The 12648-nt window shown below is 32.8% G+C and overlaps 1 protein-coding gene across 1 annotated transcript; it reads left to right on the forward strand.

The window, feature by feature from the left end:
* Window positions 1-1144: 1144 nt before the first annotated feature.
* Window positions 1145-9425, forward strand: LOC133331638 (uncharacterized; the record flags this gene model as incomplete). Its single annotated transcript, XM_061540020.1, has 5 exons — window positions 1145-1195; window positions 1325-1498; window positions 1562-1675; window positions 9081-9251; window positions 9323-9425. Coding segments are annotated over exons 1-5 (613 nt in total), but the record flags the coding sequence as incomplete, so codon positions are not given.
* Window positions 9426-12648: the final 3223 nt, after the last annotated feature.

Consider the following 12648-nt stretch of genomic DNA (forward strand, 5'->3'; position numbering starts at 1 on the left):
AATCGGTTCAGATTTAGATATAGCTCCCATATATAGTATTGTCCGATTTTATGTAAATGGTCCACCAAAGCCCCTATATATCTTTGGATTTGGTTGAAATTTGGCACAGCGTAATGAATTAGGTCTAGAATGATGTGTGCTAAGTTTCCTGAAAATCGGTTCAGATTTAGATGTAGCTCCCATATATATTTTCGTCTGATTTAATGTAAATGATGCACCAAAGTCCCTATATATATTTCGAGATGCACGAAATTTAGCACATCGTACTGAATTAAGTCTGGAATGATGCGTGCAAAGTTTCGTGAAAATCGGTTCAGATTTAGATATAGCTCCCATATATATTTCCATCCGATTTGATGGAAATGGTGTACCAACGTCCCTATATATATCTTCCGATTTGCACGAATTTTGGTATAGGGTACTGAATTAGGTCTAAAATGATGTGTGCAAAGTTTCGTGAAAATCGGTTCAGATTTAGATATAGCTTCTATATCTAACCAAATGAACAATTTAGTATCGGTTTCAGAATGACATGTTTATGGATCCAATTTCATTTTACTGGTCCTCTAAAAATGCGACGTATGTTATGATTCAACTGTTGAATATACCCAAGTGGTGAAGTGTATCATATAGTCGGCCCCGTCCGACTTTACTACTTTCCTTACTGGTTAAAAATATTAAAAAAATCGTTCATTCAATTTCAAAATCATTTACTAAAATCGACGAACCTTTAAATATTCCATTAAAACTTAAAAACTTGCCACAAATGACTTAATTTCGGAAAAAACATGGGGGGTAATTGATCACTTTATGGATGTTGTCACATCAAATATTTAGTGGTCATTCAACCATAGCTCCTGAAATTTATGTTGGATATTGAAAATTATTTTGTTTTTTATTATTCATCCAAATCAAATTTCTAAACGTCCTACAGTTGAATCAGTTTTGTTTAATTTTTACTTCGATTTCGAATATGTCCAGATATATTTACCATTTATTATATTTTTTAATTTTGGAAAATTTCCATTTTTACAATTGTGCTAAAACTCTTTCCCTTGTAATCGTTTCGTGCGAATGTGAAACTTTCGATGAAAATTTGGCAAAATTTGACAAATGTTTTGTGGAGAAAAATTCGAAAAAGCAAATGGCTTGGAATGTTGATTTGCAGCTAAAGCAGGCAGTGCGAAGTGTGGAGGTGGGAAAAAATTTAAAAATAAAAAAAAAATAGTTTTAAAATATATTTTTCCAATTTTACTTAATTTTTAGAAATTAAAAAATATCCCGATTTTAAAAAATCTTAATATTTTTGTAAATATTTCCCCAGATCGAAGCCAAGCTGCTGCGCAAGGTCAACAAGAAATTTGAACCTTTTCTCTATGAGGACACTGTGGATTTGTGTGATTTCCTGGAGCGGCCACAGAAACGACATATCTTTTGGGGACGTGTCTATAAGATGGCCTTGAAATATTCCAATTTGAATCACACGTGTCCATTTGAGGTGAGGAAAATTACAATAAAATTTTGAAAACTTTTCTCTTCTATATTTTTTATAATTTTTTAGGATTTAATTCTCGTTCGGAACTTCCTGTTCGATGATGATGTCTTTAAGGTTCTGCCCTTTCCCAGAGGACATTATATGATGGATTTGCGTTTTTTGCTGAATGGAACACCCAAGGTTCGTGTTAAATTTCAAGTAGCCAGGCAATAAAATTGGAAAGCGCGAATAAATCGGAGACACTTCTTACCAGTTTTGAAAATAAATCAGCATTCACATTTTTTGATAATTACCTGAAAAGAAAGTGAGAATAAAAAATAAATATTAATAAACAATTTAAAAGAACTTAGGTGTCAATGAAAGCTGTGAGAAAGTAGTTTTAGAATTTGTGTAAAATATGGGCGGAACCCATTATCGGTTCATCAGCTATTCCATTTTTTTCCAACAGTCTGCTTAAGAAATGATCTTTTTCGCCTATGAGTGATTTAACATAATATCCCACTGTGCCTCAAAATTTCAAAGCTATACTACTGAAATTGGTCTTCATTGAAAGCTCTATAGAAGCTCTTTCAGAATGTGTGTAAAATATTGGCGGAACCCATTACCGGGTCATGAGTTATTCCACCTTTTTTCAACAGTCTGGGTAAGAAATGATTTTACTCCCTTATAAGAGACATAACATAATATTCCACTTTGTTTCAAAATTTCAAAGCTACACTACTGGAATTGGTCTTCACTGAAAGCTCTATAAGCGCTCTTTTAGAATGTGTGTAAAATTTTGGCGGAACCCCTTACCGGTTCATAAGTTATTCCACCTTTTTTTAATAGACTGGGTCAGAAATGATTTTTTTCGCTTAAGAATGACATAACATAATATCCCTCTGTGCCTCAAAATTTCAAAGCTATACTACTGAAATTGGTCTTCATTGAAAGCTCTATAGAAGCTCTTTCAGAATGTGTGTAAAATATTGGCGGAACCCATTACCGGGTCATGAGTTATTCCACCTTTTTCAACAGTCTGGGTAAGAAATGATTTTACTCCCTTATAAGAGACATAACATAATATTCCACTTTGTTTCAAAATTTCAAAGCTATACTACTGAAACTGGTCTTCACTGAAAGCTCTATAAAAGCTCTTTCAGAATGTGTGTAACATATTGGCGGAACCCATTATCGGTTTATGAGTAATTCGATTTTTTCCAACAGTCTGGTTAAGAAATGTTTTTTTTTCGCTTATGAGTGACTTAACATAATATCCCACTGTACCTCAAAATTTCAAAGCTATACTGCTGAATCCGATCTTCAATGAAAGCTCTATAGAAGCTCTTTCAGAATGTTTGCAAAGTATATGAGGAATCGATTACACGTTCAGGAGATTTTTCTAGATCTCTAAAGATGATAATGATAAATTGTGTTTTAAGTGATGAGTAAATATAATGAACCACTGTGTCAAAAGTATAGGGCTTGTAGTCCTGTAACTGGTATTTTTTGAAAGCTCAATGGAAGCACTTTCAGAATGTGTGCAAATTATATGCGGAACCCTTTATAGGAGGTGATGCAAATGTGGTATACCCATTTGTTTTTAGATTGCCAAATTTTTATTTTTTATCCGATTAAATTGAAATTTTGCACTTAACATGCTACATGTGTTGTCTTTCCATGTATCAATTTGAAAATAATATTATTCTAACAATTTAAGAGATATTTGAGAAAATATTTGAAATCCCATAAAAAGTGATTTTAAAAAAAGTGCAGGTAATGTGGTATACCACATGATGTTAATGTGGTATAGTATAATTTTCACTTCCAATTGATATCTTATATAATTTATTGTTTTTAATGAATGCGAATTAGCTCGAGATTTATGTCTGTTAAGATTTTTAACGGATACGTTGAGTGGAACTTAAATTTTTATTATATAATAATGTCTACACATGTCAATATTTAATTTTTGCATGGAGAAGTTGTTAAAACTCATAGCCTTTGTTTTTCATCCTTGTGATTCATGGTAGACTCTCGTAGAGTACAAATGTTTCACATAGTAATGAGATTTTGTCTAGTGCTGGCCTTTTTTCATGCAGAACCAAGGTATACCACATTACCTACACTTGTGTTTACTGAAGAAATGTCTAGTTTTTTTCCAAATTGGTGATTATGTGGTGCAATCGCGCATATTATTTGATTTTTAGTTTATACTGATTATTTTAATGCTTTAGTAATAACGATTAAAGTACATCCGTAAAACAAAAAATTATTTTTAAACTTCAACCGAAAAAAAGTAAATTTCATGAAAAATTTTATTTTTGGTACTGATTCTCAACGTGATTTAAATAAATTAAACAGGTCATTGCTATCTTATTTTTGTGAGAACAGCAAACTATAGAACATGTTTCAGTTATTCTAAAATTTTCAGTTTACAAAAAAAGTGACTATACCACATTACCAACCTGTACCACATTTGCATCACTTCCACTACAGGTGTATGCATTTTTTGCTCATATTTAAATACACAAATGCTGAAGTGTCTTTCAAAAAATGAATATATAATATGACCCTTTGCGACCAACCTTTTCGGGATATAATTATGAAACTTGGCATTACTGAAAGCTCTAAGGAAGCACTTTCAGAAAATGTACAAAGTATATGCGGCACACATTACTGGTTCTTAATTTTTTCTAAATTTTTAAATACATAAATTGTAAAGTGTGTTTCAAACAGTGAATAGATAAAATGGCTCACTGTGACTAGATTTTTGGGGATATATCAATGAAACTTGGCATCACTGAAAGCTCTGTGGAAGCACTTTCAGAATGTGTGAAAATTGTATGCAGAACCTATTACAGACTTATGAGATTTTTCCACATTTTTATATACGCAAATGCTTAAGTTTGTTTCAAGCGGTGATTAGATATAATGGTACCCATTGTGACTAGACCTTTCGGGATATAATGGTGAAACTTGGCATTACTGAAAGCTCTATGGAAGCACTTTCAGATTGTGTTCAAACTATATGCGGAACCTATTACAGGTTTATGAGATTTTTCCATATTTGTAAATACGCAAATGGTAAAATGTGTTTCAAGCTGCGAGTGTATATATTGAGCCAGTGTGACCAAACTTTTCGGGATATGAGTATGAAACTTGGCATTACTGAAAGCTTTATGGAAGCACTTTCAGAATGTGTGCAAAGTACATGCGGAACCCATTACAAGTTCATGAGTTTTTTGCTCATATTTAAATACGCAAATGTTAAACGGTGTTTCAGACGGTAAGTATGAGCCACTGTGGTCTTACCTTTGGGGATATTTCAATGAAACTAGGCATGACTGTAAGGTCTTTGGTAGCACTATTAGAATGTGTGCACATTATATGTAGAATCCATTACAGGATTACGAGATATTTCTATATTTGTATATACGCAAGTGGTAAAGTGTATTTTAAGAAGTGAGTAGATATAATGAACCTTTGTGAGTAGAATTTTTGAGATATATCTACGAAACTTGGCATTACTGTAAGCTCTGTGGAAGCATATATATGGAATTTGGCATTACTGAAAGCTCTGTAGAAACACTTTCAGAATGTGTACAAAGTACATGCGGAACCCATTACATGTGCATGAGATTTTCCACATTTTTAAATACGCAAATGCTAAACGGTATTTCAGACGGTAAGTATGAATCACTGTGGCTGACTTTCAATGAAACTAGGCATCACTGTAAGGTATTTGGAACGATGAAGCTGGTCTTCACCGAAAGGTCTAAGGGAAAAGTTTCAGAATGTGTTAAAAAAATATATGTCGAACCCATTACATGAGTTTTTCCTACATTTTTACATACCCAAATAGTAAAGTGTATTTCAACATGCGAGGAGATGTCCCATTGTGAGCCGACTTTTGGGGATATACCTATATAAACTTGGCATTACTGAATGTTCTGAGAAAGCACTTCCAGAATGTGTGCAGAATATATACGGAACACATTACAAGTTCATGAGATTTTGCCACATTTGTAAATACGCAAATGATAACGAGAATTTCAAGGTGCGAGTATATATACTGAGCCACTGAGACCAGACTTTTGGGTATATATATCTATAAAATTCAGCATCAAAGAAAGGTCTAAGGAAGCTCTTTCAGAATGTATGCAAAATATGTCGACCCAATTACTGAGTCATGATTTTTTCCCAAATGTTTAAAATACGCAAATGGTAAAGGGGTTTTCAAGCAATGAGTTGATAAAATATCCGTTTTTGACTCGACTTTTGTGGATATCCCTATGAAAATGTATTCAAATGAAAGCTCTTAGGAAGCATTTCTAGAATATGTGCACAATGGGTCAAGAACCCATTACATGTTATGGAGTTTAATCCACATTTTTAAATGTACAATTTGTAGGAATGATTTTATCTCTAATTGGTAAGTTTACGTGATTACTCACTGTGTCAAGGTGGTTCGTGATTTCCATCTGTGGTGCGACACATATGAAAGCTTTTTGGTAGCACTACCAGAATGTGTGCAAAACATATTCGGAACCCATTTAAAGTTGTCGAGTTATTTCACTTTTGGCAATGCACCAGCGGTAAGGTATGTTTAGTTAATGAGTAGATTGCAGATGTAATGGTGCACAGTACCAATACTATTAAGCACATTATTATGGAAAGGAGCAGAAATGAAAGCTCTTCAGAAGCACTTTCAGAATGTGTGAATATCATACGCGGAACCCATTACAGATCTATGAGATTTTCCACATCTTTATAGATGCAAATGGTATAGCATGAATTTGTCTCTCATACGTGAGTTTATCTAATGAGTCACTGTGTCAAGAGTATAAGAGTTTTACTCATGAAACCATGTGCGCTGGAAAGGTCTCAGTAAGCACTTTTAGAATGCGTTCATAGTTAAGTATCGACCCATTACAGTTTGCCAATTTTGTCTACTATTATAAATATGCTTAGTTGAAAGCATGATTTGTATTTCAAGAAGTGACTTTATCGTAAGGCTCACTGTGTTAAATCTAATAAGTTTATACTTATGAAAGGGAATGTGTGTGAAAGGTGTTCGGAAGTACTTTCAGAATGTGTGCACAGTATAGAAGGAACCCATTACCGTATACCGACTTTTTCAACGATTATTAGATGCACTTGTGCTAAAGTGCGGATTATTTCTTAAGAAGTGAGTTGATATAAAAGAGCACGGTGACCAAATGGCTTATGCTACACTAACGTTACTGGGCGTTTATGAAAGCTAAAGTTAAGAACTATGAGAATGTGTGACCAATACAAGCGGAACTCATTAAAGTTTGCCGACTTTTTCGACAATTATTAAATTTATATATGAAAGGAAAGGTTTTTTTTCCAAGTAGTGAGTTGAGATAAAGGTTCGGTGTGTATGAATGATTGAGATCACTATAATTATACTGCGCTTTTATGAAAGCTCAGGGTATGTTTCTTCAAAATTTCTACACAATATATGGGTATGTATCTACACAATATATATAGAGTTCGTCGACTGTTTCGACGATTGTTAAATACACATATGAAAGGAAAGAAAGTAGTGCATTGATATAAAGATTCGCTGTGTCCGGATGATTGAGGCTACAATAACGTTATTTGGAGCTTATGAAAGCTCACAAGGAATACTTTCGAAATATGTGCACAATATAGGTGAACCCCATTAGAGTTTCACGACTTTTTTGTCGATTTTGAAAAACATTTATGATAAAGTAAGACATTTTTACATTTAGTGGCTTGATATAAAGGTGCACTGTCTCCGGAGGATTGAGGCTACACTAACGATACTGGTCGTTTATGAAAGTTCAGGGTACCTACTTTCAGGCTGTGTGCAGAATATGGGTGGAACCCATTACAGTTTGCTGACTTTTCCGAACCATTTTGATTACACTTGTAGAAAGTGAGATTTTTTTCACAGGTAGGAGTTAGATATAAAGGAACTTTGTGTCCGCAAGGTTAAGGCTACAATAACGATACTAAGCTTTTTTGAAAGCTCAGGGTAAGTACTTTCGGAATGTGTGCGGAATCAGTGTAAGCGGAACCCATTAGAGTTTACCGAACATTTCCACGATTATTAAATACACGGATAGTAAAATAAGGATTTAAGAATTTTTTTCTCATGTAGTAGTTCGATAAAAAGGTTCACTGTGTCCGAATGGTTGAGGCTACACTAATCAGAGTCAGTGGTATTGAAAGCTTGTGGGAAGCAGTTTCATAATGTTTTCATAATATATGCGGAACAAATTAAAGTTTACCGATTTTTTGCCATAATTTTTAAATTTGTCGTTGGTAAAGTAAGTATTTTAACTTTTTGATCGATATTTCGTTGATATATATTGTACGTTCCGATTTATTTAGTTTGGAGACCTATAGCGGAATTTGATGAGGAATATTTTTGCCACTAACATCCTACACCTCAAATGAAGAGTTATGGTAATTTTGAACCATTATTCATAACACAAAATAACCACTAAAGAATAAATATTTTACATTTACTGATATACTCTATTTTTGGATCGATATTATGTCGATATATACTATAACTACCAATTTCTATTGTTTGGAGACCCATAGTGAAATTTGATAAGGAATATTTTTGCCACTAACATCCTACCCCTCAAATGAAAATTTGTGGCAGATATGGGTCATTACTTGCAACACCAATAAAATGACATCCGAAAAATATAAAATTTTTGTTTTATTAATATATTCCATTTTTAGATCGATATTATGTTGATATATAGTGTATATATCGACTTCGATTCTTCGGTGACCCATAGTAAAATTCGATAAGGAATATTTGTTCCATTGACACTCTTTCCCAATAATAAACATTTAGAGAAGTTTTGGACCATTATTTCCAACACTAAAAACATTAAATTTAAAAATAATAGTTATAAATATAGTTTCCCTGTAACCGGGTGGTTGAGGCTATGCTGACGATAATGGGCTTTTATGAAAGCTCAGGGTAACCACTTTCAGAATTTGTAAGCAATACAAGCGGGATCCATTATAGATGTATGAGTTTTTCGCCATTCTTGTAAGGAGCTTGTGGTAAGAAATAATTTCCTTGATATTGAAAACTTCCCCAAAAAATATGGCAACTCCAAAAATTAATTGTCCCAATAATTTTTACCAACAAAACGATACAAAAAGTGTTTTTCCAAATGGACTTCAATTATCTGATCGTTCAAAATTAATTTCGATATTTTTACCTATAATCACATTCCACCTTAAAATTTACTCAGTTCGTTAACATCAATGAAGGTTAAACAGTTGTTTAGCGGTTGGCTATTCCTGAGCCAATTAATTTCGAATGTCATCTCCATTAGAACTGGGCTAATTGAGTTAGTAAATGTTACCTGCAATCCTTTGGATGCGACATTTGTAAAAATCACAAAATGCACACTGGCTAAGGGGAAAAATAATGTGCGAACTTGGAATATGGAGGCTCAGTTGCAAAAGGAAAGGGAGGGATTTAAGGTGGGGGTTTCAAATTTGTTTTTCAGAATTAAAAAAAAATATATATTTTTTATTCTTATTTTTTTAATAAATTTAATAATTTTTTTTATTTCAGGTCCATGCGAAACTTTTGCGCTGGGAACAACATCGCTATCAGCCGTTTATCTACGATGATCACATTGATGTCTGTGATTTTTTGGATAATGCCAAACGTCAGGTTTTCTGGGGTCTTATTTATGAGACCATAAAGAAATTTTCGAATTTTAATCACAGTTGTCCATTGGATGTGGGTGGAAATATTTTTTGATTTTTTTCTATTTTTAAATAAGAAAAAATATTTTTTGTTTTTTTTCTCAGGAAAAGTTGGTTGTAAAAAATTTCATCTTCGATAGTCGGCAATTTAAAATGGTACCCTTGCCCAGGGGCAAATATCTATTGGATTTTTTGTTAAGCACACAGCGTAAGCCACGATTTCGTTTACAAATATACGCAATGAAGACGTGAAGGAAATATATAAAAATATTTAAAAAAAAAATTATGAATTAATAAAAGAACTTAAAAATCGATAAATGAAAAATTATATAAATCCAATAATTCTAATTGGTAATTCAATGATATGTATGAGAGCAATCGATTTCTGTTGTTTGGGAACCCACAGTGAAATTCGATGAGCAATATTTTGTCCATCGACACTTTTTTTTCTCAAATTAAAAATTGTGGGGGTTTTGAGCCAGTCTTCCAACCCCTCAGAAAATTATACACTAAAATTACAAATTGCACATATTGAATATACTCTACTTTGTAACCGATATTTTGTTGATATATATTATAGATCCCGATTTCTTTTGTCTGGGGACCCATAGTGAAATTTGATGAGGAATAATTTTTTCATTAACACCTTCCCTCGAAAATAAAAATTTGAGGGAGTTTTGGGCTATTATTTCCACCCCTAACAAAATAACACTAAAAAAATTGTAAATATCGACTCTTCGATTCTATTCTACTTTTGATCGATATTTCGTTGCTATATATTACAGCTACCGATTTATTTCGTGTGGAACCCATAGTGAAATTCGATGAGGAATACTTTTTCCATTGACATCCTCTCCCGAAAATAAGAAATTGGAGGGGTGTTGGGCCACTATCGCCATCCCTTACAAAATAATAACACCAAAAAATTGCAAATATCGACTCAGCGATTCTATTCTACTTTTTGATCGATATTTTGTTGATATATATTATAGCTACCGATTTCTTTTGTTTGGAGACCATCAGTGAAATTCTATGGGGAATATTTTTTCATTGGCACCCTCCCCCGAAAATGAAGAATTGGGGGAGTTGTGGGCCACTATTGACACCCCTTACAAAATAACATCTGAAAATTACAAATAAATCCATTATAAATATAATCTACTGTTTGAGCGACACTTCATTGAGTTATGTTATAGCTACCGATTTCTTTTATATGGAGACTGATAGTGAAATTCGATGAGGATTTTTTTTTTCATTGACACCTTCCTCCGAAAATTACAAATTGGTGGAGTATTGGGTCTGTATTCCCACATCCTATAAAATAATACCTAAAAATCGAAAAAATACCCTCATCTATTTTTTATCAATATTTTTGTGGATTTACATTATAGCTACCAATTTATTTTGTTTGGGGACTCGTAATGAAGTTTGATGAAGAGTATTTATTTCATTGACACCCTCCCCCGAAAATAACAAATTGGCGGAGTTTTGGGCTACTATTTCCAACCCATACAAAATAACATTTGAAAATTACAAATATCGCCCTAACGACTCTACTCTACTTTTTGAACGACATTTCATTGATATTTGGTATAGCTATCGATTTCTTTTGTTTGGGGACCCATAATGAAATTCGACGAGGAATATTTTTTCCTCCTTCCTCCTCCGAAAATTACAAATTGGGGGAGTATTGGGTATTTATTTCCACCTCCAATAAAATAATACCAACAAATGGAAAAAAATACCCTCATACCCTATTTTTGATCAATATTTTTATTGATTTACATTATAGCTACCGATTTCTTTTGTTTGGAGACCCACAGTGAAATTCGATGAGGAATATTTTTCCTATTGGTACCCACCTCCTAAAATAAGAATTTGAGGGAGTTTTGGAATATTATTTCCATCCCTAATTGAAATAACATCAAAAAATTACAAATACCACTCTTACAGATATACTCTACTTTTTAATCGATATTTTATTGATATATATTATAGATACCGATTTCTTTTGTTTGGAGACCCACAATGAAATTAGACGAGGATTATTTTTTTCATTGACTCCCTCCTCCGAAAATAATAAATTAGCGGAGTTTTTGGCCACTATTTCCACCCCTTACAAAACAACATCTGGACATTAAAAATATCGACTCTTCGATTATATTCAACTTTTTGACCGATACTTTGTTGATATATATTATAGCTACCGATTTCTTTTGTTTGGGTGCCCATAATGAAATTTGGCGGAGAATATTTTTTTCATTGACACCCTACACCGCAAATAACATGTTGGGTTAGTTTTGGGCCACTATTCACAACCCTAAGAATATAACACATGAATATTACAAATATCGACTCCTCTATTCAATGTTATTTTGACCGACATTTCTTTGCTATAAATTATAGCTATCGATTTATTTTGTTTGGGAACTCATAGTAAAATTCCATGAGAAATATTTTTTCCATTGAGATTATTGCGCTCAAACGAAGATTTAGGGCGGTTTTAGGCCATTATTCACAACCCTAACCGAATAACATCTGGACATTACAAATATCGCTCTACTTTTTGAACGATATTTAATTGATATATATTAAATCTACCGATTTACTTTGTTTCGAGACTCATAGTGAAATTCGATGAGGAATATTTTTCACATTGATACCCTCCCCACAAAATGAAGATTTTGGACAGATATGAATCATTACTTGTAACCCTAATAAAATAACATCTCAAAAATAATAATTTTATTTTTACTGATATACTGTATTTTTGGACCGATATTACGTCAATGTATATTATATATTCCGCTATCTGTTGTTCGGGGACCCATAGTGAAATTCGATGAGGAATATTTTTTCCATTGACACTCTATCCCTCTGGTGTAGATTTGTGGGAGATTTTGGGCAATTATTTCGATCCCGATTAAAATTACTTAGGAGAAAGTAAAATCATTATATTTTTTATATATTTCCATTTTGTATATGATATTTCTCGGGAAAATATTCTATATTCCGATTTCTTTTGTTTGGAGACCCATAGTGGAATTTGATGAGGAATATTTCTCCCTTCAACACTATTTCCCTCAAGTGAAGTTTTGTGGGAGATTTGGGCAATTATTTCGATCCCTATTAAAATTACATGTGAGAAATTTAAACAAGTAATTTTGTTATATATCTCTAATTTGCGGATATATAAACGATATTTCTCGGATATATATTAATAATACGGATATCTGTTGTTGGGAGACCCTTAGTGAAATTTGATCAGGAATATATACTTCCTTCCGGGAGATTTAGTCAGTTATTTAGAACCCTAAAAGAATTACTTATAAGAAATTAAAACAAATAATTTTGTTATATATCTCCTAATAGCAGCCGATATTTCTCGTATAAATATTATATATACCGATTTCTTTTCTTCGGAGACCCTT

This window comes from Musca vetustissima, unplaced genomic scaffold (genome assembly GCF_032173495.1).
Source record: "Musca vetustissima isolate MV318-11 ecotype Yass unplaced genomic scaffold, APGP_CSIRO_Mvet_v1 utg48789, whole genome shotgun sequence".
Taxonomy (NCBI): domain Eukaryota; kingdom Metazoa; phylum Arthropoda; class Insecta; order Diptera; family Muscidae; genus Musca; species Musca vetustissima.